The sequence below is a fragment of the Oncorhynchus keta genome, chromosome 2 (genome assembly GCF_023373465.1).
Source record: "Oncorhynchus keta strain PuntledgeMale-10-30-2019 chromosome 2, Oket_V2, whole genome shotgun sequence".
NCBI lineage: Eukaryota > Metazoa > Chordata > Actinopteri > Salmoniformes > Salmonidae > Oncorhynchus > Oncorhynchus keta.
Genome location: NC_068422.1, coordinates 28,650,117 through 28,675,157, shown reverse-complemented (window position 1 = coordinate 28,675,157; position 25,041 = coordinate 28,650,117). Strand labels below are relative to the sequence as shown.

At 43.1% G+C, this 25,041-nt stretch overlaps 1 protein-coding gene across 1 annotated transcript in view; it reads left to right on the top strand.

The window, feature by feature from the left end:
• lrmda (leucine rich melanocyte differentiation associated) overlaps positions 1–25,041 on the top strand; it is a 478,060-nt gene that overhangs the window by 343,140 nt on the left and 109,879 nt on the right. The window contains exon 5 of the mRNA XM_052474864.1: positions 7,290–7,410. Within this exon, the coding sequence (XP_052330824.1) occupies positions 7,290–7,410 (121 nt within the window). The remainder of the gene's footprint in view (positions 1–7,289; positions 7,411–25,041) is intronic.

The following is a 25,041-nucleotide window of genomic DNA, read 5'->3' as shown; positions in this document are numbered from 1 at the left end:
CATCCACTCAACCTAAACCCATATATCAACCCTCAACCCATTCACTCAACCTCAACCCATCAACTCAACCCATCCACTCAGCCCTCAACCATCCACTCAACCTAAACCCATTCACTCAACCCTCAACCCATCCACTCAACCCTCAACCCCATCCACTCAACCTCAACCCATCCACTCAACCTAAACCCATCCACTCAACCTCAACCATCCACTCAACCCTCAACCCATTCACTCAACCCTCAACCCATTCACTCAGCCCTCAACCCATTCACTCAACCCTCAACCCATTCACTCAACCCATCCACTCAACCTCAACCATCCACTCAACCTAAACCCATCCACTCAACCTCAACCCATTCACTCAACCTCAACCCATCCTCTCAACCCTCAACCCATCCACTCAACCTCAACCCATCCACCCATCCCTCAACCCATCAACTCAACCCTCAACCCATCCCCTCAACCCTCAACACATTCACTCAAACTCAACGCATTAACTCAACCCATCCACTCAACCATCAACCCATCCACTCAACCCTCAACCCATCCACGCAAATTAAACCCATCCACTCAACCTCAACCCATTCACTCAACCTCAACCCATCCACTCAACCCTCAACCCATCCACTCAAACCTCAACCCATCCACTCAACCCTCAACCCTCAACCATCCACTCAGCCCTCAACCATCCACTCATCCCTCAACCATCCACTCAGCCCTCAACCATCCACTCAACCTAAACCCATATATCAACCCTAAACCCATCCACTCAACCTCAACCATCCACTCAACCCTCAACCCATTCACTCAACCCTCAACCCATTCACTAAGCCCTCAACCCATTCACTCAACCCTCAACCCATTCACTCAACCCATCCACTCAACCCTCAACCCATCCATTCAACCTCAACCCATCCACTCAACCTCAACCATCCACTCAGCCCTAAACCATCCACTCAGCCCTAAACCATCCACTCAGACCTCAACCATCCACTCAGCCACCAACCATCCACTCAACCTAAACCCATTCACTCAACCTCAACCCATTCACTCAACCCATCCACTCAACCCTCAACCCCATCCACTCAACCCTCATCCCATCCACTCAACCCTCAACCAATCCACTAAACCTCAACCCATAATAATAATAATAATATATGCCATTTAGCAGACGCTTTTATCCAAAGCGACTTACAGTCATGTGTGCATACATTCTATGTATGGGTGGTCCCGGGAATCGAACCCACTACCCTGGCGTTACAAGCGCCCTGCTCTACCAACTGAGCTACAGAAGGACCCATCCACTCAACCTCACCCATCCACTCAACCCTCAACCTATCCACTCAACCTAAACCCATTCACTCAACCTCAACCCATTCACTCAACCCTCAACCCATCCACTCAGCCCTCAACCATCCACTCAACCTATACCATCTACTCAACCTCAACCCATTCACTCAACCCATCCACTCAACCCTCAACCCCATCCACTCAACCCTCATCCCATCCACTCAACCCTCAACCCATCCACTAAACCTCAACCCATCCACTCAACCCTCAACCCCATCCACTCAACCCTCATCCCATCCACTCAACCCTCAACCCATCCACTAAACCTCAACCCATCCACTCAACCTCACCCATCCACTCAACCCTCAACCCATCCACTCAACCTAAACCCATTCACTCAACCTCAACCCATTCACTCAATCTCAACCCATTCACTCAACCTCAACCCATTCACTCAGCCCTCAACCCATTCACTCAACCCTCAACCCATTCACTCAACCCATCCACTCAACCTCAACCATCCACTCAACCTAAACCCATCCACTCAACCTCAACCCATTCACTCAACCTCAACCCATCCACTCAACCCTCAACCCATCCACTCAACCTCAACCCATCCACCCATCCCTCAACCCATCAACTCAACCCTCAACCCATCCCTCAACCCTCAACACATTCACTCAAACTCAACGCATTAACTCAACCCATCCACTCAACCATCAACCCATCCACTCAACCCTCAACCCATCCACGCAAATTAAACCCATCCACTCAACCTCAACCCATTCACTCAACCTCAACCCATCCACTCAACCCTCAACCCATCCACTCAACCTCAACCATCCACTCAACCCTCAACCCATTCACTCAACCCTCAACCCATTCACTCAGCCCTCAACCCATTCACTCAACCCTCAACCCATTCACTCAACCCATCCACTCAACCTCAACCATCCACTCAACCTAAACCCATCCACTCAACCTCAACCCATTCACTCAACCTCAACCCATCCACTCAACCCTCAACCCATCCACTCAACCTCAACCCATCCACCCATCCCTCAACCCATCAACTCAACCCTCAACCCATCCCCTCAACCCTCAACACATTCACTCAAACTCAACGCATTAACTCAACCCATCCACTCAACCATCAACCCATCCACTCAACCCTCAACCCATCCACGCAAATTAAACCCATCCACTCAACCTCAACCCATTCACTCAACCTCAACCCATCCACTCAACCCTCAACCCATCCACTCAAACCTCAACCCATCCACTCAACCCTCAACCCTCAACCATCCACTCAGCCCTCAACCATCCACTCATCCCTCAACCATCCACTCAGCCCTCAACCATCCACTCAACCTAAACCCATATATCAACCCTAAACCCATCCACTCAACCTCAACCATCCACTCAACCCTCAACCCATTCACTCAACCCTCAACCCATTCACTAAGCCCTCAACCCATTCACTCAACCCTCAACCCATTCACTCAACCCATCCACTCAACCCTCAACCCATCCATTCAACCTCAACCCATCCACTCAACCTCAACCATCCACTCAGCCCTAAACCATCCACTCAGCCCTAAACCATCCACTCAGACCTCAACCATCCACTCAGCCACCAACCATCCACTCAACCCTCAACCCATCCACTCAACCTCAACCCATCCACCCATCCCTCAACCCATCAACTCAACCCTCAACCCATCCCCTCAACCCTCAACACATTCACTCAAACTCAACGCATTAACTCAACCCATCCACTCAACCATCAACCCATCCACTCAACCCTCAACCCATCCACGCAAATTAAACCCATCCACTCAACCTCAACCCATTCACTCAACCTCAACCCATCCACTCAACCCTCAACCCATCCACTCAAACCTCAACCCATCCACTCAACCCTCAACCCTCAACCATCCACTCAGCCCTCAACCATCCACTCATCCCTCAACCATCCACTCAGCCCTCAACCATCCACTCAACCTAAACCCATATATCAACCCTAAACCCATCCACTCAACCTCAACCATCCACTCAACCCTCAACCCATTCACTCAACCCTCAACCCATTCACTAAGCCCTCAACCCATTCACTCAACCCTCAACCCATTCACTCAACCCATCCACTCAACCCTCAACCCATCCATTCAACCTCAACCCATCCACTCAACCTCAACCATCCACTCAGCCCTAAACCATCCACTCAGCCCTAAACCATCCACTCAGACCTCAACCATCCACTCAGCCACCAACCATCCACTCAACCTAAACCCATTCACTCAACCTCAACCCATTCACTCAACCCATCCACTCAACCCTCAACCCCATCCACTCAACCCTCATCCCATCCACTCAACCCTCAACCAATCCACTAAACCTCAACCCATCCACTCAACCTCACCCATCCACTCAACCCTCAACCTATCCACTCAACCTAAACCCATTCACTCAACCTCAACCCATTCACTCAACCCTCAACCCATCCACTCAGCCCTCAACCATCCACTCAACCTATACCATCTACTCAACCTCAACCCATTCACTCAACCCATCCACTCAACCCTCAACCCCATCCACTCAACCCTCATCCCATCCACTCAACCCTCAACCAATCCACTAAACCTCAACCCATCCACTCAGCCCTCAACCATCCACTCAGCCACCAACCATCCACTCAACCTAAACCCATTCACTCAACCTCAACCCATCCACTCAGCCCTCAACCATCCACTCAACCTATACCATCTACTCAACCTCAACCCATTCACTCAACCCATCCACTCAACCCTCAACCCCATCCACTCAACCCTCATCCCATCCACTCAACCCTCAACCCATCCACTAAACCTCAACCCATCCACTCAACCCTCAACCCCATCCACTCAACCCTCATCCCATCCACTCAACCCTCAACCCATCCACTAAACCTCAACCCATCCACTCAACCTCACCCATCCACTCAACCCTCAACCCATCCACTCAACCTAAACCCATTCACTCAACCTCAACCCATTCACTCAATCTCAACCCATTCACTCAACCTCAACCCATTCACTCAACTCTCAACCCATTCACTCAACCCTCAACCCATTCACTCAATCCTTAATCCATCCACTCAATCTCAACCCATCCACTCAACCCTCAACCCAATCACTCAACCCTCAATCCATCCACTCAATCTCAACCCATCCACTCAACCCTCCATAGAAGAGGATTGAGAATAATTAACTGACTAAATGAGGCTTAAATTATAATTCTTCCTCTTTGTCAGACAATGTCTATTTAAGACTTGTGTATTATTAACCACATTAGCATAGGATTAATCACTGTGTCACTCAACTGCTCAAACACCTCAAGCCTGGTATGTTTCGGGTATTGTAGCTCTATTCAATCAAAACCTATATGCAGATGTTCTCAGACTTGAGTCATAATATACTATTTGTGACATTGTTATTGTTTATATAGTAAGTATTTAGTATATACAGTGCCTTGCGAAAGTATTCGGCCCCCTTGAACTTTGCGACCTTTTGCCACATTTCAGGCTTCAAACATAAAGATATAAAACTGTATTTTTTTGTGAAGAATCAACAACAAGTGGGACACAATCATGAAGTGGAACGACATTTATTGGATATTTCAAACTTTTTTAACAAATCAAAAACTGAAAAATTGGGCGTGCAAAATTATTCAGCCCCTTTACTTTCAGTGCAGCAAACTCTCCAGAAGTTCAGTGAGGATCGATCTCTGAATGATCCAATGTTGACCTAAATGACTAATGATGATAAATACAATCCACCTGTGTGTAATCAAGTCTCCATATAAATGCACCTGCACTGTGATAGTCTCAGAGGTCCGTTAAAAGCGCAGAGAGCATCATGAAGAACAAGGAACACACCAGGCAGGTCCGAGATACTGTTGTGAAGAAGTTTAAAGCCGGATTTGGATACAAAAAGATTTCCCAAGCTTTAAACATCCCAAGGAGCACTGTGCAAGCGATAATATTGAAATGGAAGGAGTATCAGACCACTGCAAATCTACCAAGACCTGGCCGTCCCTCTAAACTTTCAGCTCATACAAGGAGAAGACTGATCAGAGATGCAGCCAAGAGGCCCATGATCACTCTGGATGAACTGCAGAGATCTACAGCTGAGGTGGGAGACTCTGTCCATAGGACAACAATCAGTCGTATATTGCACAAATCTGGCCTTTATGGAAGAGAGGCAAGAAGAAAGCCATTTCTTAAAGATATCCATAAAAAGTGCCGTTTAAAGTTTGCCACAAGCCACCTGGGAGACACGCCAAACATGTGGAAGAAGGTGCTCTGGTCAGATGAAACCAAAATTGAACTTTTTGGCAACAATGCAAAACGTTATGTTTGGCGTAAAAGCAACACAGCGCATCACTCTGAACACACCATCCCCACTGTCAAACATAGTGGTGGCAGCAGCATGGTTTGGGCCTGCTTTTCTTCAGCAGGGACAGGGAAGATGGTTAAAATTGATGGGAAGATGGATGGAGCCAAATACAGGACCATTCTGGAAGAAAACCTGATGGAGTCTGCAAAAGACCTGAGACTGGGACAGAGATTTGTCTTCCAACAAGACAATGATCCAAAACATAAAGCAAAATCTACAATGGAATGGTTCAAAAATAAACATATCCAGGTGTTAGAATGGCCAAGTCAAAGTCCAGACCTGAATCCAATCGAGAATATGTGGAAAGAACTGAAAACTGCTGTTCACAAATGCTCTCCATCCAACCTCACTGAGCTTGAGCTGTTTTGCAAGGAGGAATGGGAAAACATTTCAGTCTCTCGATGTGCAAAACTGATAGAGACATACCCCAAGCGACTTACAGCTGTAATCGCAGCAAAAAGTGGCGCTAACAAAGTATTAATTTAAGGGGGATGAATAATTTTGCACACCCAATTTTTCAGTTTTTGATTTGTTAAAAAAGTTTAAAATATCCAATAAATTTTTGTTCCACTTCATGATTGTGTCCCACTTGTTGTTGATTCTTCACAAAAAAATACAGTTTTATATCTTTATGTTTGAAGCCTGAAATGTGGCAAAAGGTCGCAAAGTTCAAGGGGGCCGAATACTTTCGCAAGGCACTGTAGATCAATCCATAGCTCCCTTCCCTAAAATCCTAGTGTGTTGACAACCTGATGTTGGTTTTACTAACTATCTTCAGCTCCAACATTACCACCATCATCATCAGGGACCGGGCTGTGCCCATATTGTGGTTCCTCCTCGTCCCTCCTCACCCTTCACTTAGCTGCTGCTGCATGTCTGTTACTGTGTTCTGTTTGGCTGGAACCTCCAGCCTTGACATGTCTGTTCCCCTGCTCCGCTCCCACCCGCTCTCTCGCTCTCTGAAAGGATCTGTTGTCATCTCCGTATCCCAGCCATTATCTAGCCGACGTTTCCTCTCCCTCCCAATGAAAGATAGAGAGTGTCTGAAAGCGTAGAATATAGATCTGTGATGTTGCAGGAATGGCAGCTCTGGCAGATGGGGCGTATCTCCTTTCGTTCTATTTATATTTCCGTCCTTATTTTTTATCATCTTTGAAGGTTATTACATGGAAGGATAGATATCATCGCCATTAAATCTATACTGAGTAAACAACTCGTCTTCGTTTCAAGATGTTTGCTGATATGTGCTGTTTTACTCATTTTAGAATTAGATTTGCATAATTACTTTTGTTGGTGGATATTAACTAGTTGTTATGCTCTGGCAGTTTATGTTCTCTATTATACAGTACAGACATCTTGTAGTTTGTGACGTATTCACTAGATGTGTTCAGTTTGTATAGTAATCTTGATTTTTGTTCTCAAATCATGTCATGTAGATATACGTTTGTTTGTAAAGTGTGTGTTATATGGTTTGGTGTACAGTCAACCGACACAAGTCATGATGCCATACATAAGGTACATCTGTTAGTTATCATATATTATTGTTTGTGTGTGTTTCCTCAGGTATTTTGTTGTGCACAAGCTCCCCTCCCTAAAGTTCCTAGACACTAGGAAGGTTTGTAAGACTGAACAGCAGGAGGCTGAGGCACGGGGAGCCTTCATGAAGGTGGTTAAACCCAAGGTGGTGAGTACACCCTTTATGATCTAATAGCACTGGTTTCCCAGACACAGATTAAGCTTAGCCCTAGACAATTTTTGTATGTTTTTTTTACCTTTATTTAACTAGGCAAGTCAGTTAAGAACATATTCTTATTTACAATGACGGCCTACCCCAGCCAAACCCGGACGGCGCTGGGCCAATTGTGCGCCGCCCTATGGGACTCCCAATCACGGCTGGATGTGATGCAGCCTGGATTCGAACCAGTGACTGCAGTGACGCACTGAGATGCAGTGCCTTAGACCGCTGCGCCACTCGGGAGCAAAGAAGCTCAATTGAACATTTCATACAGTATAAAGTCTCTTCAAATATGTAACTAATTGAGGTTTGACATTCTTGAAAGAAGTTACTGGACCTTCGGGAGTTAGGCAACCAGAGAAGGGCTTTCCAGTCCAGGGAAACTAGAGTACAGTAAATTAATTTAAATAAACATTCTGCCATCCAGAATTATGTACTTCACTGCCCAGTTCATGGAATCTATAGGGGCATTTATATATATATATATATATATATATATATATATATATATAAAAAGTTTTATATTGCAAATAGAGTGTGGCTTCCATCAATGTAATTGTCTGCATCATTTCCAATCCCCCATATATTAGAAACTAACCCTACCACCCCTTCCCTAATTGGTCAACTAATGGACAACAACACGTAGGGTTCTACTTCCATATATACATTTTACGGGACACAGTATATTTTACAATAGTTATCTTTTGTTTGTTTTTATTCCCATCTTTCAGCTACCCTCAACCCCTCCCATCTCAGAAGACCGTCCAGTCTTTCTTTTTCTGCCTTTCAGAGGGTCCTCCTCATTAGCAGTGTGAGATCAGATGATATATCTCTGATATATTGAATTATCTAAAAGTTCCCTCACTCGCGTTGGGGTCAATCATTTGTCTAACCCCTCTAACCATATTAAGGACATGGTTAAGTGATGTGGATGAGCAGTAAGAAACTGACATATTCTCATCCCTCACCCCCTGTCTATCCTCCCCTCCTGTCCCCCTTTCTTCATCCGTGTCTGAGTGTCAGTCTCCCGTTGCAGGGGTCCTGGTACGACGGCCCTTTGAACAGGAGCCCTCTCCCTCCCTCCGAGGGGACTCTCTCTTTAATGAGTGTGTGTGTGCTTCTGAGGGTATCCTTGTGTGTGCAAGCATGCCTGCGTGCGTATGTATGTATGTGTGTGTGTTTATGACCACGGTCTGACCTCATTCCGTATGCATGAGCCCAGATCAAAGTGGACGGGGAGGCTGTCCGGTCGTGGTAGCAACGAGGAGCGTGACAGCGCTGGCCATCGGAGCGACAGCTCACGTACACGCCAGTCACAATCACTTAATTATCCCCCGACCATGCACTTATTCCTCCCTCGCTCGTTAGAGCCACGCAGACTAATTAGAGTTTGGGATTTCATAGATGTAACCCTTCTCATCCCTCACTCCTCTCCCCCCTCCTCCTCTTCTTTCGAAGGGGTGGAAATGAACAGCTTTGCTAAGATTCGATTTCATGTAATTGTAAGGCCATGAAATATTCACTGGTTGGATCAGCGAGGCCTCATCGTCCCAGGGTCCCCAGAGCCTTACAGACATAAAGGAGTCTGGGAGGTAAGAACAAAGCCAACCAATGACAAGGCATGATGCGTGTCGAGCAGACGCAGGGTTTAAAAGTGCACAGAGAAAACAAAATATTTATCGTTTGCGACAATCAGCCAAAATATTGTAGCGTTTTAGTGTCAGTCCACACAACTCTTTGTTCTTGATTTATCGTGCAAGTGGCAGAGCAAGAAAAGAAAACATTGAAATAATTTAACCCCATTCTGGCATGTTTGCTAGATGTAGAAAAGTGGAATGAAATACTGCTCATCCACTTGATATGAAAAGAAGCCGAGCACTTTAACAATGCTTGTTGGCAGGCAAAAGTCACTTTGGAGGGTTATATTTACATAGCCCTGCCAATGTAGCAGCAACACTTGCCTTTGTTATCATAGAGTTAGATATGGCTGAAGATTATCTCGCTAATTCTAGTTGATTTATATGTGTTTGTGTAAGAGTATATAGCAGAAGATGCTATGTACATTATCAGATGGAAATGTCTCATTATGTTTGTCTTCACTTACCCTTTACTAAAGTAGATTAACGTTCCTTTCTCTGTTTCTACAGTACAGTACTGTATTCACTCTGCTCCACCGTAACAGCCTTTGACTCAATATACTGTCTAACCGTTACACAGCCTCCACAGTACTATGACTTTGCTCATAACTGTTTGTGAGGTATCTACGAAGGGCTTATGTAGACTTGTGAATGCTCTATAAAGCCTGTATAAGTTGTTTGTTTACTGTAGAATAGAGAGAGTGAGAGATGGGGTTGTGTGGTTCCAAATGTCCCGTAGTGTGCTTGGGTCCGTAACGGTTAGTTTTGAGTCCGATGAGGCATGATGCGGCAGCCGTAACCGGCGCGGCGGGGCATGTGTACACCCCGCCTCACCCGCCTCCCCACCATCTAATTGGCTCCATCATCAGAGCCATTGTGTTTCTGACCAATCGTGCAGGTCACCAATTAACGAGTGGCGCAGACAAACGAGGCAGTAGGGAGGGAGAGATGATGATGGTGTAATTAGACATTTGTGTTTGCTTTTATGTCTCGTACAGTGGGGCGTCCCTTCATAACACTGGAGCCTGGTGTCTGGAGTTACTGTAGCACAGTTAAACTGGACACTAATTAGTACTCTCTCCAGTCTTACTCATTTCTCTCTCTCCCTCTCTCTCTGTCTCCTTCTTTACCTCTCTCACTCTCTTTGTATTAGAGTTATGAAGATGCTGTATATATTGATGAATAACCCGTGTTTAGGTTATAATCAAAGTTAAAGACGCTTTCAGAACAGCTGCATTACACACTTTGAAGATGAATGTTAAACTCAGCGTGAAAACCTCAGTCTACACTAAAATGAAGGACACACACTCATTGACCCTGCTTCTAGTTAACAGTAAGTGAATTATTATGATGAACACATACTGTGCATGCTTATCTAAGCCCCTCTCATATGACTGTGTAAATCAGAAAAAGAACAGGTTGCTCTCTAGTTCTTCATACTCCTAGCGTGATGTATCGGAACAGCTAATGGGCGTGCTAAGGAGGAGGCAGCTCTGAACTTTGGAGACCTCCTGGGCTGCATCTCAAATGGCACCCTGTTCCCTATTTGGGGCACTACTTTTGAACAGGCCCCATAGTGCTCTACATAGAGAATAGGATGCCATTGGGGACAGAGACTTAGTTTGAGTCACATCAGAATGGAGTGTGACCACGGTTTAAACTGCGTTTCAATCATGCCGTTATGGCATGGCACCATGGGCTGCCACATGGTTCTGATAACAAAGCAATGAGCTTTAATACATTATGAATACCGTCACTTCTCCAACATTCTGAACGTTTTCCAAGTCTGCTAAATCATGAACAGTTGGATGTCTGCTCAAAGCACTCATACGCACGTAAAAAAAACTGCTCTTATCTGATGTAGGATAAGTACTCTATTTTACAGTATTTGTTATAAGATTGGCTCTGCTCTGTGTTGAGTAATGTCAATATCAAAACTATATTGGTATCATACAATATACTTTATTAGTGTGGTCTACAGACAATTCCCATCAAGATTGTGAAGACTTTTTTAAATGATGGAAAACTGGATTTAAGTCATATCAACAAGCAGTGTTGACAGATTAAGAGAAAGAAAAGTGACCAACTGTAAAAGTTAACATTTACAGTGTGAACAAAGACCCTTTTGCAGCTCATTGAATTGATCATGTCTTTTCACGCACCACTGGGCCCTAGAAATGCATAACACTCTGTGTCTCAGTGTGTGTTGTTTTATGTGGCGCTGCTGTACAGTCTGTGTCGTACACTAGCTCGGTACGTCATCTTCCTCAACCATAGTTACGAAGACCACGTTATTGGATTTCCTGAGTGAAGGAGACGAGCAATGGGACAAACCGAGAGACAAAGACAGAAATAGAGAGAGAGACATACCTAAATTATTGACACTAATTCAAATGCTGAGTTATATTGTATGCAAAACAAATGGGGGAATTATATTATTTTATACCAATACAGTTGCTCAGAGAAAGAGATTTTGTTTAACAAGTGATATGTTTTTTTCTTTTAAAAGGTGGTACGTTTTCAATACCTTTTTAATACCTCACCTGCTAAATGTTGATTTTGTGGCTAATTAACCGTTTATTTTGATGTGCTTGGGATTATTATTTTGCTGGAAGATCCATTTGAGGACAAGTTTCAGCCTAATGGTAGAGGAAACCAGGTTTTTGGCTAAAATGTCCTTGTACTGGGTAAAGTTCATGATGCTATTGTCCTTAACCCCTTACACTCGTACGCATATACAGGCTGAAAATGGCTGATTTGGGCACTGATAAACACCTATATTGGAACACAGTGGCTGAACAGTAACATGGTATTACGTCAGAGCTCTTGCTCTGCGCTTCACAGCTCTATATGGGTTTTGACTGACAGCCGCTCTGAACTTGAGCACATCACACGACATGAAGTCTCCCCCACCCCTCCCGCTAATTGGGCACATGTATTTATTGTCTGAGTGAGAGAAATGCTGTAAATGAAGAGGACTCTATGTATTTTGAAAGATGAGATGTTGAGGATTCTAATAAATACCGCTTTGATGTCATAAAAGCAAGCCAAACACCCTTGAGTCCAAACGTGCACTTCTCCTTTCCGTATCATATAACTCACGACATATACAGTGTCAACATTTATGATCACTATGTTTGATGTACAGTTACAAGATGACATGGCATCATACCCTGGTGTCACGACTTCTGCCGAAGTCGTTGCCTCTCCTTGTTCGGGCGGTGCTCGGTGGTCGACGTCACCGGTCTTCTAGCCATCATCAATCCATTTTTCATTTTCCATTGGTTTTGTCTTGTCTTCCCACACACCTGGTTTCAAACCCATTCATTACCTGTTGTGTATTTAACCCTCTGTTTCCCCTCATGTCTTTGTCAGAGATTGTTTATTGTCAGTGTTGTGTTTATTGTATAGGTGCGCGACGGGTCCTTGTACCCATGTTTGTTTATATCTATTCTTATTAGTGTTATGGAGCATGTTACGTGGACATTCATTAAAAGACTCCATTTTACACTCCGTTTGACTCTCCTGCGCCTGACTTCCCTGCCACCTATACACACGACTCTGACATCTGGGTTGTTCTGAGCAGAATTAGCCTATTTTTGTCTATTGTTAAGACAATTTGCCACGGCACACACACCTGAATGCACTCACGTCTCTTTTCTATGTGCACAATAATTCCGATGTGTTTCTCTGCGTTGCATTGTGAAAGCCCAACACTGTAAAATTGTGTTTTCATAACTTAGCTAGTCATTTTGGCATAAGAACAAGCTTTCAAATGAAGCCCACCTGACGCACATTGCGATTTATAATGGACTGTTTTTGGATTGAGTAACAACAGGGTTGTGTTCCAACCAAACAACTGCGAGTGTGCTTGTTGTAAATCCCTCCACGGAACAGCTAGGAGAGATACAAAAACACTGTATAGTTGAAGACTCTATGGGTCATCAAAGTGCATTGAAATGACTAAGGAACTGTGCACACTTTGGAGAGGTGTGTGGCCTTGGAGACAACAGTTAGTCCTCTCACTCAAACCCTTGTATTTTATGTTGCACCTACCCCAAATTTCAATAATATTCTTATCACGTTACTGAATGTATCCAGAGTATTTTCAGATTTCGTTATCAACAAATGCACCGAAAAGTACACTAAATATCAAGTCTGCATAAAATGTTTGGATTCAGTCTTGTGTCAGTTGAACTGTTGTGTCCTCACCTTTTGCGCTGGTAATTTTCCCATCATCTCCAAAGGATTCCCTTTCAATTGCTAACATGGTTATGCATTTTCATATTACTTCTGTAAAAACATGCACATTTAGTCATTCATATAGGCCAATTCCCACAAGTGTAAAAGGTTAACAAGGGCCCCAGTGACAGTGTGATGACAATGCCACAAAATCAACACGTTATGACACAGTCATAACCTTGTCATAAGTCATAACGGCTGACATAATCTGTCATAACATTGTCCTAACACTGTCATGACACATATATTTAGACATGTTATGACATATATTGCAATATTTTTTGTCTGGTTATGACACCTACATGAGTGTCAAAGACCACAAATCCTACCACACCAGCAGACCATTCCATTCTACCTGTATATAACATTTCCTCAAATTTGCCATTTTATTACCATTGTAATTGCACACACATTGATGTCAAACATGTACCTAGCCCAATGCTCTGTCGCTGATGACTAGGATAAATGAGCAGGACAAAACATCCTCTTTGGGACTTATGACATATGGTAATGTATGTCATAGGCCTATCTGGCTTATATTATTACCCTTACAACAACAACAAAACATTGTTCTGTGATAATATAAATGTCCGTATTTTGAAATCAAAGTTTGTGTACACCACGTTTTTATTGGGATCCTCCATGGTTTTGCTATAATATACATGTGTACTTAGTGCAACCACTAGGGGGAGACATTCAAACTGTTAGCTGCAGGCATCCTCCTCCATACTTTGGGATTCAGTCTCTGGACTTGAATCCCATCGAAAACCTCTGGTTTGAATTGAAGAGGGCAGTCCAAAAGCGCAGATAAAGCATATGAAGGATCTGGAAGGATTCTGTATGAAGGAATGGTCTTAGTATCCCTCCCAATGTGTTCTCCAACTCATAAAACATTTTAGAAAAGCAACAATGTCGTTATCCTTGCAAGGTGTAGTTATTGAAAGGTATTTAAATAATTATTTATTATATACCATTTTGAGATTAAACAAAATCTCTTTCTCTGAGCAATTGTAAAAAAAATAATAATAATAATACTAATTGCCATACAATATATCTCTGTATTTGAATTGTTTATTTTTTACAGTAGGTTTTGCTCATGTTTATCAAGGGTGTCAATAATATCAGAACCCACTGTAGACTGAGAGGAAGAGAGACCAATAGAAACAAAGAGAGGGGGTATGTGAAGGAAAGAGGGGGATGGCCAAATACCTGAAGTAAACATGTCAATTGAGTAAAGGCCATTGAAGTGTTTTTCTGAGACATCGACAGACACAGAGAAGAGAAGAGGCAGAGGCAGAGAGTGGAAAAGCCTTGAGCTGTATTTTGGGCGTGTTGGAATGTCATAATGTGATAATTCTCTTTGAGGACTCGGAGGTCATGGAATGCGATGGCGCTAAACCACATAGAGCCATTTGGACTGCTCTGGGCTGTTCTCGGAAAATACACGTGGTTTCTACCGTGGCTTCACTCCCTAACCTCCCTCAGCCTCCCCCCTGCTGACTCACCATCACGAAGCCTGTTGTTAAAACCTTGGGTTAAACTGACCATGTCTATCAAAACACTCTGACAACATGTTCTCTATTTCTGCTCTCCCGAGCACCACTCAGAGAAGCCATGTCGGATTTGACTGGTATTATGATCTTTCACTCCCCGTCCTGCATGTTAAAGTACATTTCACAGTGAATGAAGTAAGTGCTCAGTCCGCTGCCACTAAACACAGCTTGGTAGCGACGTCAGGGGGTATAGCAGATTCGTGGATGTCACATAGATTTTGCTCGGAGGGAGAGTTTGACTTGATTTCAGAGCCCGGGACATGAGTTTTTCTCCCCACATCTTCCTGCGTGTAATGCAAAGCGTTAACGTGAAGCAGACAGAGTCGCGAGGCGGTTCGAGCCCATCCGAGCCAGCTCTCGTCTCCCATGAGCCCTTGCTCTCAGGGTGACTGCTCTTCTGTGGAATCGACAGTGACAGAGCCAGGAAAGTCCTCAAGTGGATATTTTCAGTTCTGTTTTTCCCTTCGCTGATGTTAACCTGCTTTATTCTGCAGCGGTTCACTTCAAGTTTGCACAGAGGAAAGAAGTCAAAATATGTAAAATAGACCACATGATTTGAGAGCCATGATTGTGTATTGTAGGCCTACACATGATGGATGCTTGTGTGATTTTTTGCATTAGGAATCTTCTGGAAGGGAATAGAATGATATCAGTTATTATCTTGCTTTCTTCTTTTCTTCCTTTTAAATGTCTCTAGTGTGGCCTGTAAAGTTTGCTGCTACGTTCTTCTCTGCACTAGAGAGTTATGAGGTCCCTGAAGCTTACAAACAGCATGCGATATTGCTCTGTGCATGCGCCTTCAGTGCGTTTGCTGAATCATTTTATTGGATATATACGTGTCCTCTCAGGATATGCTTCTCAACAGGACAAGAAAATACAACCAAACAGACTGCTGTGAAAACAAGTTTATTATACCGTTTTCTCTCAGCCTAGTGATTTATATAATTCCAGCTTCATATTTCAATGACATTATGTCAGACATTGTCTTTGGTCTGCTACAGTATAGGTTAAGTCAGCACAGTAAGGTGGAGTATGGGTTTTTTACCCTCTGTTGGCCTCACACCAACTTGTGCTAACACTCAAATACTGGATGTTTTCTTTTCCATTCTTTTCCATTGGCTATCGATTGATTGAAGTACATTATCCTTTCATCACTGAGCCATTTTTTGTTGTTATTTATGTTACGCTGTTATTCATTTTGTAGTGATAGCTATTAAGAGTAATAGCATTTTGTGATGGATACTGTGCAGGCTGTAAAACTTCTACATGGAAAAAAGACAAGACAGAAAAATAGGAAACAGATGTAAGTGACATACCAGACAATAGTGCTGGAAGTACAGTATGACTGTCAGTCTCATCACTGTGTTTGTGCATTCTGATGGACTCTAGACAACTCAATTCACTGAAAACAACAAAGAAATAATAAAGATTAATCTCTTTTAATTGTTAGCGTGACAGGCCAGTTCACAACATGACCATTCCAGCTTGTTATAAGTCTATAATCATCTTGTTATTGAGGTTTTTGTTTCAAGTGTTTAGGCAACAGGAAACAGCACTACATTCTGACTCTCTCCACTTTCTCTCTCTGTCTCTTTCCCTGCACGCTTCAGTCAGCACCAGAAACATATGAAAGTACTGTCTTCCACATGTCAGGGACAGCATGGACCAAGCGGGCCTTCTCTGTCAGGGAGTGAGAGGATTTCTGCTTCTGTTTCCAGAGTGGTGAGGTGTCTGTCGGTTCTTACAGTCTTTGGATAGGCACTGAAGTGTTGGCTCAGTATGGGCCCGTTCACTCTGTGTTTGGACCGATCAGCTCAGAACACGGAGAGAAAAGAGGCATCCCACTGTATGTTATGCATTCTAAACGATTTGGCAGCTGTAACTTGTGAGGTCGCGGAGAGGGCAACGGTCCACGCAAACAACTGTAATCAGAGGGAATGACTCAGAGCGTCCTTATAAATCACATCACAGGCCCCTCATATCATAAACACACTGTAAAACTTTAAAGCACCTTTAATTGTAAGTAATAGCGGCAGGATTGATTTACCAACCCGTTCAAAGTGCTGGGTGCGTGACCTAACTGTCACGTCACTCTAATAGGAGTAGTGATAGATGGATTATTCATTTGGTGGAAAACGTATAAAAACCAACAGATGTTTTTAAGGACTCTATTACTGTTTCTGAGTAGAACTAGTTTTATATGAACTGATTTTCCTCTCTGGGTTTTGGTATAAAGAACATGGGTGGGAAGCCATTGTGGTGAATCATTTGTTGTCTCGATGTCTCATGCAATTAGTATGAGGCCCGACTGAAAGCAGTCCAAGGCTGACCCATAATAATGTGATATACTTTTACCCTGTATTGAAAATACCGTTTTTATAAATTATGACAAGTAATAATATTGCTTGAACAAGCTCTGCTACTTTTTATTCACTTAGTAAAATCCATGTATTTGAAGACTTCTTTATCATTATGATATTATTAAGCTTTCGGTTTTAGCATCAGAAAGGTACATCATGTTCCAGAAATGTACCAGGTATTGTATAATAACAAGCCAATGAGAATGTTAACATTTCAAAGTTGATCCCTTCTCATTTTATCTCACAAAACGCTCCAAGCTCTACTTTTTGCAGAAACAGTTATTCTAGATAGATTGGTGTTATTTGACCATTTTAAAGTAAAGTTCAAACTACCTAAGAGGATACAATATATTTAAAAATCATTGACGATAACACAAAGTTTTACAATGTATTTCCATTGTGGTCCTCTTTTAACCTACACTGAACTAGCCTATATTCTAGTATTTCCTTCTTATATCCACAACCATTGAGTTAGCTAAAGACTGACTAACAGACTGTCAATGTCAACTAATCTAATGCTTAACTGTAGCTTCATTCAATGACATGATTTATTAGATTATGTTTTTAGTCAGTACAGAGTACAAGTGTTTTTCTGTGTTAGAATCACAGCTGCACTCTCTGTGTTAGTCTCTGGTGTTTGTGTATTTGTGTGTGCGTGTGTATGTATGTATGTATGCGTGTGTAAGTCCTTGGTGATGAGGATCCGTTGCCAGCCTAATGAGAGACAGCTGGTTGGGTTCTGAAGGACTCTGTCTTTGGCTAATGCTGTTGTTTCCCTGGACTGGTTGGGTTCTGAAGGACTCTGTCTTTGGCTAATGCTGTTGTTTCCCTGAACCGTGCCGAGGTTGGATCACTCTCTGACAGCGTTGGCTCCGTTATCTATCTATCTTCTTTAGTTGATAGGGGAATTAGTGTTTAGTCAACATTTCAGTTTCCACATCGATATAAAAAGTACCAACGTCAGCTAATGTTAATTGAGGAGGTAGCTCCTTCATTTCCTCTATAGTCTTTAGGTCTAGTTAGCGTCGTTAGCGTAATCCTGCCTACGATTGTATCAGATAATGCCAATGGTGCCTCTGTGAGTTCTAAGTATGTCTTAACGCACTAATGCTTATAATGTTGATACTTCATATCTTTTCATCTGATTAGGATGGGAGGATCTGTGTGGGTTTGTAGTTTATAAATTATTCTTTTGATTATTATCTTTGGTGTAGTAAACAGAATGTGAGTTGTGAGTTTTGGATCCTAAAACTCATTTAACATAAGTGATGATTGACATACTGTCCTTGTATTGACTTAACTTTAGGGTTCAGTCATCATTTGTGTTTTTTAACTAAACCCATTTACTTTGTCGTGAGTCACTCAGAGGTCAGTGTGGCGCTATGGGAAACTCTCTGCTCTCAACAGCAGTTGTTGACTTTCAGGAGCGAGGGAAGGGGAGAAGGAGGCCGAGAGGGCAGGAGGGAGGGGAGGATGCCAAATCGAAAGTCCCCTGCATTGAAGTTTGTACTTATACAGGCCCTCTTTGTGGTTTATAAAGCTTGTCAGACACGTCAGGCGCGACGAGAAAAAGTATATTGTTTCCAACCACTTGGATTCCTTTCCCCTTTCCTGACATCTGCCACTCTGTAAAGATGATAAATTCCTGCCTCATTAAGCGTGGGTGTGGGATTACAGGCTGACAACACATTAATCACTGCTGTGTGGCAGCCAGGCAGCCAGGCAGGCAGCAGCCAACGGCGCACCACTCAGGCACCAGATAGCTACCGGCATTGTTAACCAAACTTTTCTTATGTGCCACTCTATAGCCTCTGACAGCGCCTAATCAATCACCTTGATTGGCAGCACTGATAGATTACACTATTTATACTGGGTGTAATGAAAGATAGCGTTTCCACCTACTTGTCGAGACGATGATAGCCCCAGCCGCTCCGCCCCAGCCTTTTGTTTGTCACTGATCCTCAGCCTGAATGGGAACACTGAGCCTGAATGGGAACACTGAGCCTGAATGGGAACACTGAGCCTGAATGGGAACACTGAGCCTGAATGGGAACACTGAGCCTGAATGGGAACACTCAGCCTGAATGGGAACTCTCAGCCTGAATGGGAACACTCAGCCTGAATGGGAACACTGAGCCTGAATGGGAACACAGAGCCTGAATGGGAACACTCAGCCTGAATGGGAACACAGAGCCTGAATGGGAACACTGAGCCTGAATGGGAACACTCAGCCTGAATGGGAACACTCAGCCTGAATGGGAACACAGAGCCTGAATGGGAACACTCAGCCTGAATGGGAACACAGAGCCTGAATGGGAACACTCAGCCTGAATGGGAACACACAAACAAACAAAAGAAAGGGAAAAAGGAGGATAGACAGACCTTGGCGTGGCATTGTGAACTTTTTAAAGCAGACAGTATTGAGCTCCTTGGTGGCTGAGTTTTCATGTAGGGCGGTATTGTTGCTCTTCACGGCATAGCTCCAAGGCAGTGTTCTTCACAACGCCACTGTGCTATTGTCACCTCTGTCGCTATCGCTGGCAGCTCACTCTCTGGCACGTAGAGCTAGGGCTTTGTCTCACCATTGGAGGTATCCGCTTGCTCTGTGACCCCGTTGGGAAGGTAGACGTTTTGTTGTCGGGGGGTTCGTGTCAGAAAGGGAATGATTTACACGTGTATGACAACACGATGACAGGTTTGCTGTATGTTGAATGTGTGTTTACTCCTCAAAGATCAAAGCTATAGTCATAGTAATGGATAACTGTGTTTGCTCATTTTTTTACCAATCCTGCTTTTTTTACCACCTGCTTGAGATCCTGGGAATGTGTGGATGAAGTGACACACCTTCAGCTAGCTGTTCTCATAAGGTTATGGTCCTTTGTGTCCGTTTTGGTCTGTTTGTCATTGTCTGGAAGATGTTCTCACTGAGCTCAGAGAAGATATTGGATAGGAGTTTTTTGTTTGCTTTTTTTCGCTGGCAGTTAAAGAAAGAAGGAAACAATGTGACAGAAAATAAACAATCCATCATGATTTTGACAGCCAGTAAATCCAGGTCTTTTTTAGCAAGGCAGGCCACTGTCAGGAAATCCGTTAACTAGCCCATATGACTGGGAGTCCCAGGTAATTTACCCTCATAGATGCATTTGCAAATAACTAACAGGAGCTCCTACGCCTCTATCCCTGACCTGACATTGCTTTGTGTATTAATGCAGAAATCTAGTGACACGCTCAATGGTGTCTGTCAGCCGTAGGATTGAATTCTCTGCCTTGCGCGTCTCCGTTTGCAGCATGCTGGTCAATTATTTCTGAATCTGTCAGTGCACGGGGAGACACGGTTATTTAGTCATTGTTAACTCCACATCATTAAGACACCGTTTCGACAGAGAATAACACACCTGAGCGTTTATTTGTTTGGATTCGCCGTTCGACTGGGGTAACCTTCAAATTCTCTGACCTCTCTGCACCTTTCTGTCTCTCTTCCCCGTTTGGTGTGTTTCTACATCCTTTCTGGTCCATTAGTAACCGGAGCTGTCATAGAAACCAAGGGAATCCGGTGACCAGCCGTCGTCTAATCTAACACTGGATGGGATCACAACAAGATGTCTTCATTTGTTGGGACAGATTGCTGTGATCTCGTGGTGGCAGGCAAACAGTATGCTATCTCTCCACGTACATAAGGTAGTCAGAGCTGTTTTATTGACATGCCTGTGGATTGTATAGGGAGGGATGCATTAAATGAGTGCTTTGATCGTAATGTTTGAAAAGCACTTTACAAATAAAGTGATTATCATATATTTGTATACCCTCCCAGGAAATGTATCAGGAGTGGGGAGGGTGCAAGCCAGCAAGCTAACCGTGGCCTAGTTCACAACTGAACACACCCCACATGGACTGACATTCTATGTTTAAAATCTATTTTGTCAGTCTGTAGATTGAGAGGGCAGCAATGGAACACTACACCATGTAGCTATCGCCCTGTCCCATACAGGTAGTGTTAACAACAACCCCTCACTCCTCATGTGGTGTAGGCTACTGTACACATCTATTTTAATTTCCTGGTATGCATTTGTCAATGCTTAAGTGACAAGGATTGAGCTAGTTTTATCACCATGGTGACGGCACTGACTTTTATTGTCGATGAGTTGATCAGTCATTAATCAGACCTATACTAGATACTGTATAATGGTGTACTAGATACTGTATAATGGTGTGTGTGGGTGTCTGTCTGTCTGTCTGTCTGTCTGTCTGTCTGTCTGTCTGTCTGTCTGTCTGTCTGTCTGTCTGTCTGTCTCAGTACAGTTCAGTTCAGTACAGTAGTTAGACTGTTTAGGAGAGACAGATTAAAAGACAAGCAGTTTAAACGTGAATCTGCCTAGCTGAATAATAAAATAAGTGTTTTAAGTGTCAGTTGTCAGGGCCCCCATGATGACGAATGAGAAACCTGATCAGATAAACCTGACAATCATCACAGCATTCATTCTTCTCCTCTCCCCTGCAACTCTTCCTCAGGTCCTTAGTGTACAAGAGTAAGTATACCTGGAAAAATAATGGTTCATGAAAAACTCTAAAATCTGCAAAAATTTAGATTTTTGAGTGTAATTCCCCTTTAGCTGCTCATTTTATGGCAAATTTTGCAAATAACAAATAATATAAACAAATTATTTACTTGCTCATAATGTACTGTACTTCTGCCAGGTAAGACTACTTTGCAGGTAACATTTAATTGAGAAGGTTTTGGGGAAAGTATTTCTGTCAACCCACAAGACAGTTATCACATTAACTACTAGTGATGGGCATTCCGAGTCTTGTCTGTGAGCCGGAATATTTGGCTCCCACACAGCTTTTCGTTCAGTAATGCTTAGAAATTCAACTAAGACCACGAGGAAAAATGGTCCATCACTAATTTAAAGCCTAAAACGTTGCCTACCGTTATGTCAGATTGTGAAATGTGAGTTCAAATATATTTTTACCCGAACAAAAATTATTAGATGCCCTGCAAAGAAAAAAATTAAGACAACATTTTACACGCTGAAAAAAGTAGTGTGGACCAGAATGAGGCTCTCTCCTCACTATATTGTTTTTGCACTGAGGAATTACCATCTTCAGAGAATGTTTTTATATTTTATCTGCAGATAATCAATGTCTGGAGTTCAAAAAGCAGTAGTAAAAGTATGGAAATCAGGGAGCCAAATGAACGACACTTCCACATATGCGATTCGGATACCGACGTTCACCAAGAAGAGCCGTTAATTCGCCAATGACCCACCGGAGTGATAGACAAACGCACGCACCACACAGACAGAAAGGGACAATATTGGTGGAAATGTATTGGCAGATATAGTACTGTGTTAGGTTTGTCTTTTTAAGCCAATAGTAGCTAACCAGGGGTGGGATAATGTCAATGTTGTGTTGATTAGGTAATCGCTGTGGGCTTGCAGTGGAACACATGAAAATTGCATGTCTGTTTGGCGAGCTACTCAGGTGGTCTGCTAGCCACTGGTAGCTCACGATCAACCTGTTGGAGACCCTTGAGTCAGAGCCTTCTATAATTAATGTCCCTCTGGGCTATCCGTAGGTCAGGCTAGGGGGGCCCTCCTCGATAGGTATGCCTGACACCTTTAGCTCAGCGGCTTATGTTATGCATGCGAGTGGGTTCCAGGGAGGGTGAGGTGCCTGAGGGGGTGAGGGAAAAGGATTCCAGATCTTCTGTTTAACTTTTCCACCTGAGAGACAAAACTGGTTTCAGAGGATTAACCAATCATGGCTGATGCATTAATCCTTAAGAGTCTAAGATGGGGATCATTTAGTTATTAGATTTTGAAGTTAAGCACCCCTTTAGGCATAAAAATATATTAAAGCAGTATTTGATGAAACATTGAATTTGGCCTTACCGGTATTATTAGCCCATAGAAACGTATTGAATAACAGATTCTTACAGTGCCTTCAGAAAGTATTCACACCCCTTGACCTTGTCCACATTCTGTGTTACAGCCTGAATTTAAAATGTATTAATTTGAGAATCTTTGTCACTGGCCTGCACACAATACCCAATAATGTCAAAGGGGAATTATGTTTTTCAAAATTAATTAAAAGCTAAAATGTATTGAGTCAATAAGTAATCACCCCTTTGTTATGTCAAGCCTAAATAAGTTTTGAGTAATAATTTGCTTAACAAGTCACGTAATAAGTTGCATGGACTCACTCTTTGTGCAATAATAGTGTGTGACTACCTCATCTCTGTACCCTACACATACAATTATCTGTAAAGTCCCTCAGTTGAGCAGTGAATTTCAAACACAGATTCAACCACATAGACCAGGGAGGGTTTCCAATGCCTCACAAAGAAGGGCACCTATTGGTAGATGGGGAAAAAAAAAAAAAGCAGACATTGAATATCCCTTCGAGCATGGGGAAGTCACTACAAAGATACAGGCATCCTTCCTAACTCAGTTGCCAGAGATGAAGGAAACTGCTTAGGGATTTTACTATGAGGCCAATGGTGACTTTAAAACAGTTACAGAGTTTATTGGCGGATGATCAACAACATTGTAGTTACTCCACAATACTAACCTAATTGAAAATCTGGAAGCCTGTACAGAATCAAATATTTCCAAAACATGCATGTTGTTTGCAATAAGGCACTAAAGTAATACTGCAAAAAACATTGGCAAAGCAATGAATAGAAAGTGCATGTAAAAAAATATATCTCTAGCTTAAACAGACAGATGTTGATGGGGATGTTGTTATTATGCTAATTATATTTCCACGAGGCCGTGGACATCGACTGTAGATTTAGGTTGTCAGAGGCCTGACATTGTGACTGACACCCCACAAACACACGTTACACACAGTTTCTATGACCCCAGTCCATACTGTATGTATTTATTCATTATTTTATTCATTACATTCTAGGCCGGCGGGAAAAATGTACGTAAATGTGTTAGTTGAACTAGCTCAGTTGTCTTCCTTGGCATCATTACATCCATTGCTCTGATTTAATCACTTTGAGTAAAAACAGTTCTGTTTGTGGTTTGGTGTAATAGTTTTCCCCCTTCTTCTCAGACTCTCAACTTCATGATTAGACCACTCAGCGCTGTATGATGCCACTCAGTTTGTTATTGGTTCCATGTTGAATGACTTCAAAAGTAGCTGAGTCCCTTGCTATTCAGCTCTGAGTCGGAGGGCCTACTCCACCTTACAGGCTCACACGTCTACTGAGAATATCACTTATTAGTCACACGCTCTCTCACACTCTCCAGTCCCCCTAAACCAGACTAGCCAGTCCTCCACTTTCTACTCCACACATTCAATAGCCACTGGTCCCTCTCTCTCTCTCTTTCTCTCTCACTTCAGGATGAGTGGTCTATTCTGTTGGATGTATTCAGGCTGTGAAATGATAGAGGGGGAGAGAAAGAAAGAAAGTAAATTAGAGTGGCTGAGCAGAAATTATAGAGAGAAATTGAGAGAGAGAGAAAGAGATGAAGATGGAAAGAGAGAAAGAGATGAGGATCTAAAGAGAGAAAGAGATGAGATGAAGATGGAAAGAGAGAAAGAGATGAGATGAAGATGGAGAGAGAGAGAGAAAGAGATGAGGATGGAGAGAGAGAGAAAGAGATGAGATGAAGATGGAGAGAGAGAGAAAGAGATGAGGATGGAGAGAGAGAGAGAGAGAAAGAAATGAGATGAAGATGGAAAGAGAGAGAGATGAGATGAAGATGGAAAGAGATGAGATGAAGATTGAAAGAGAGAAAGAGATGAGATGAAGATGGAAAGAGAGAAAGATGAGAT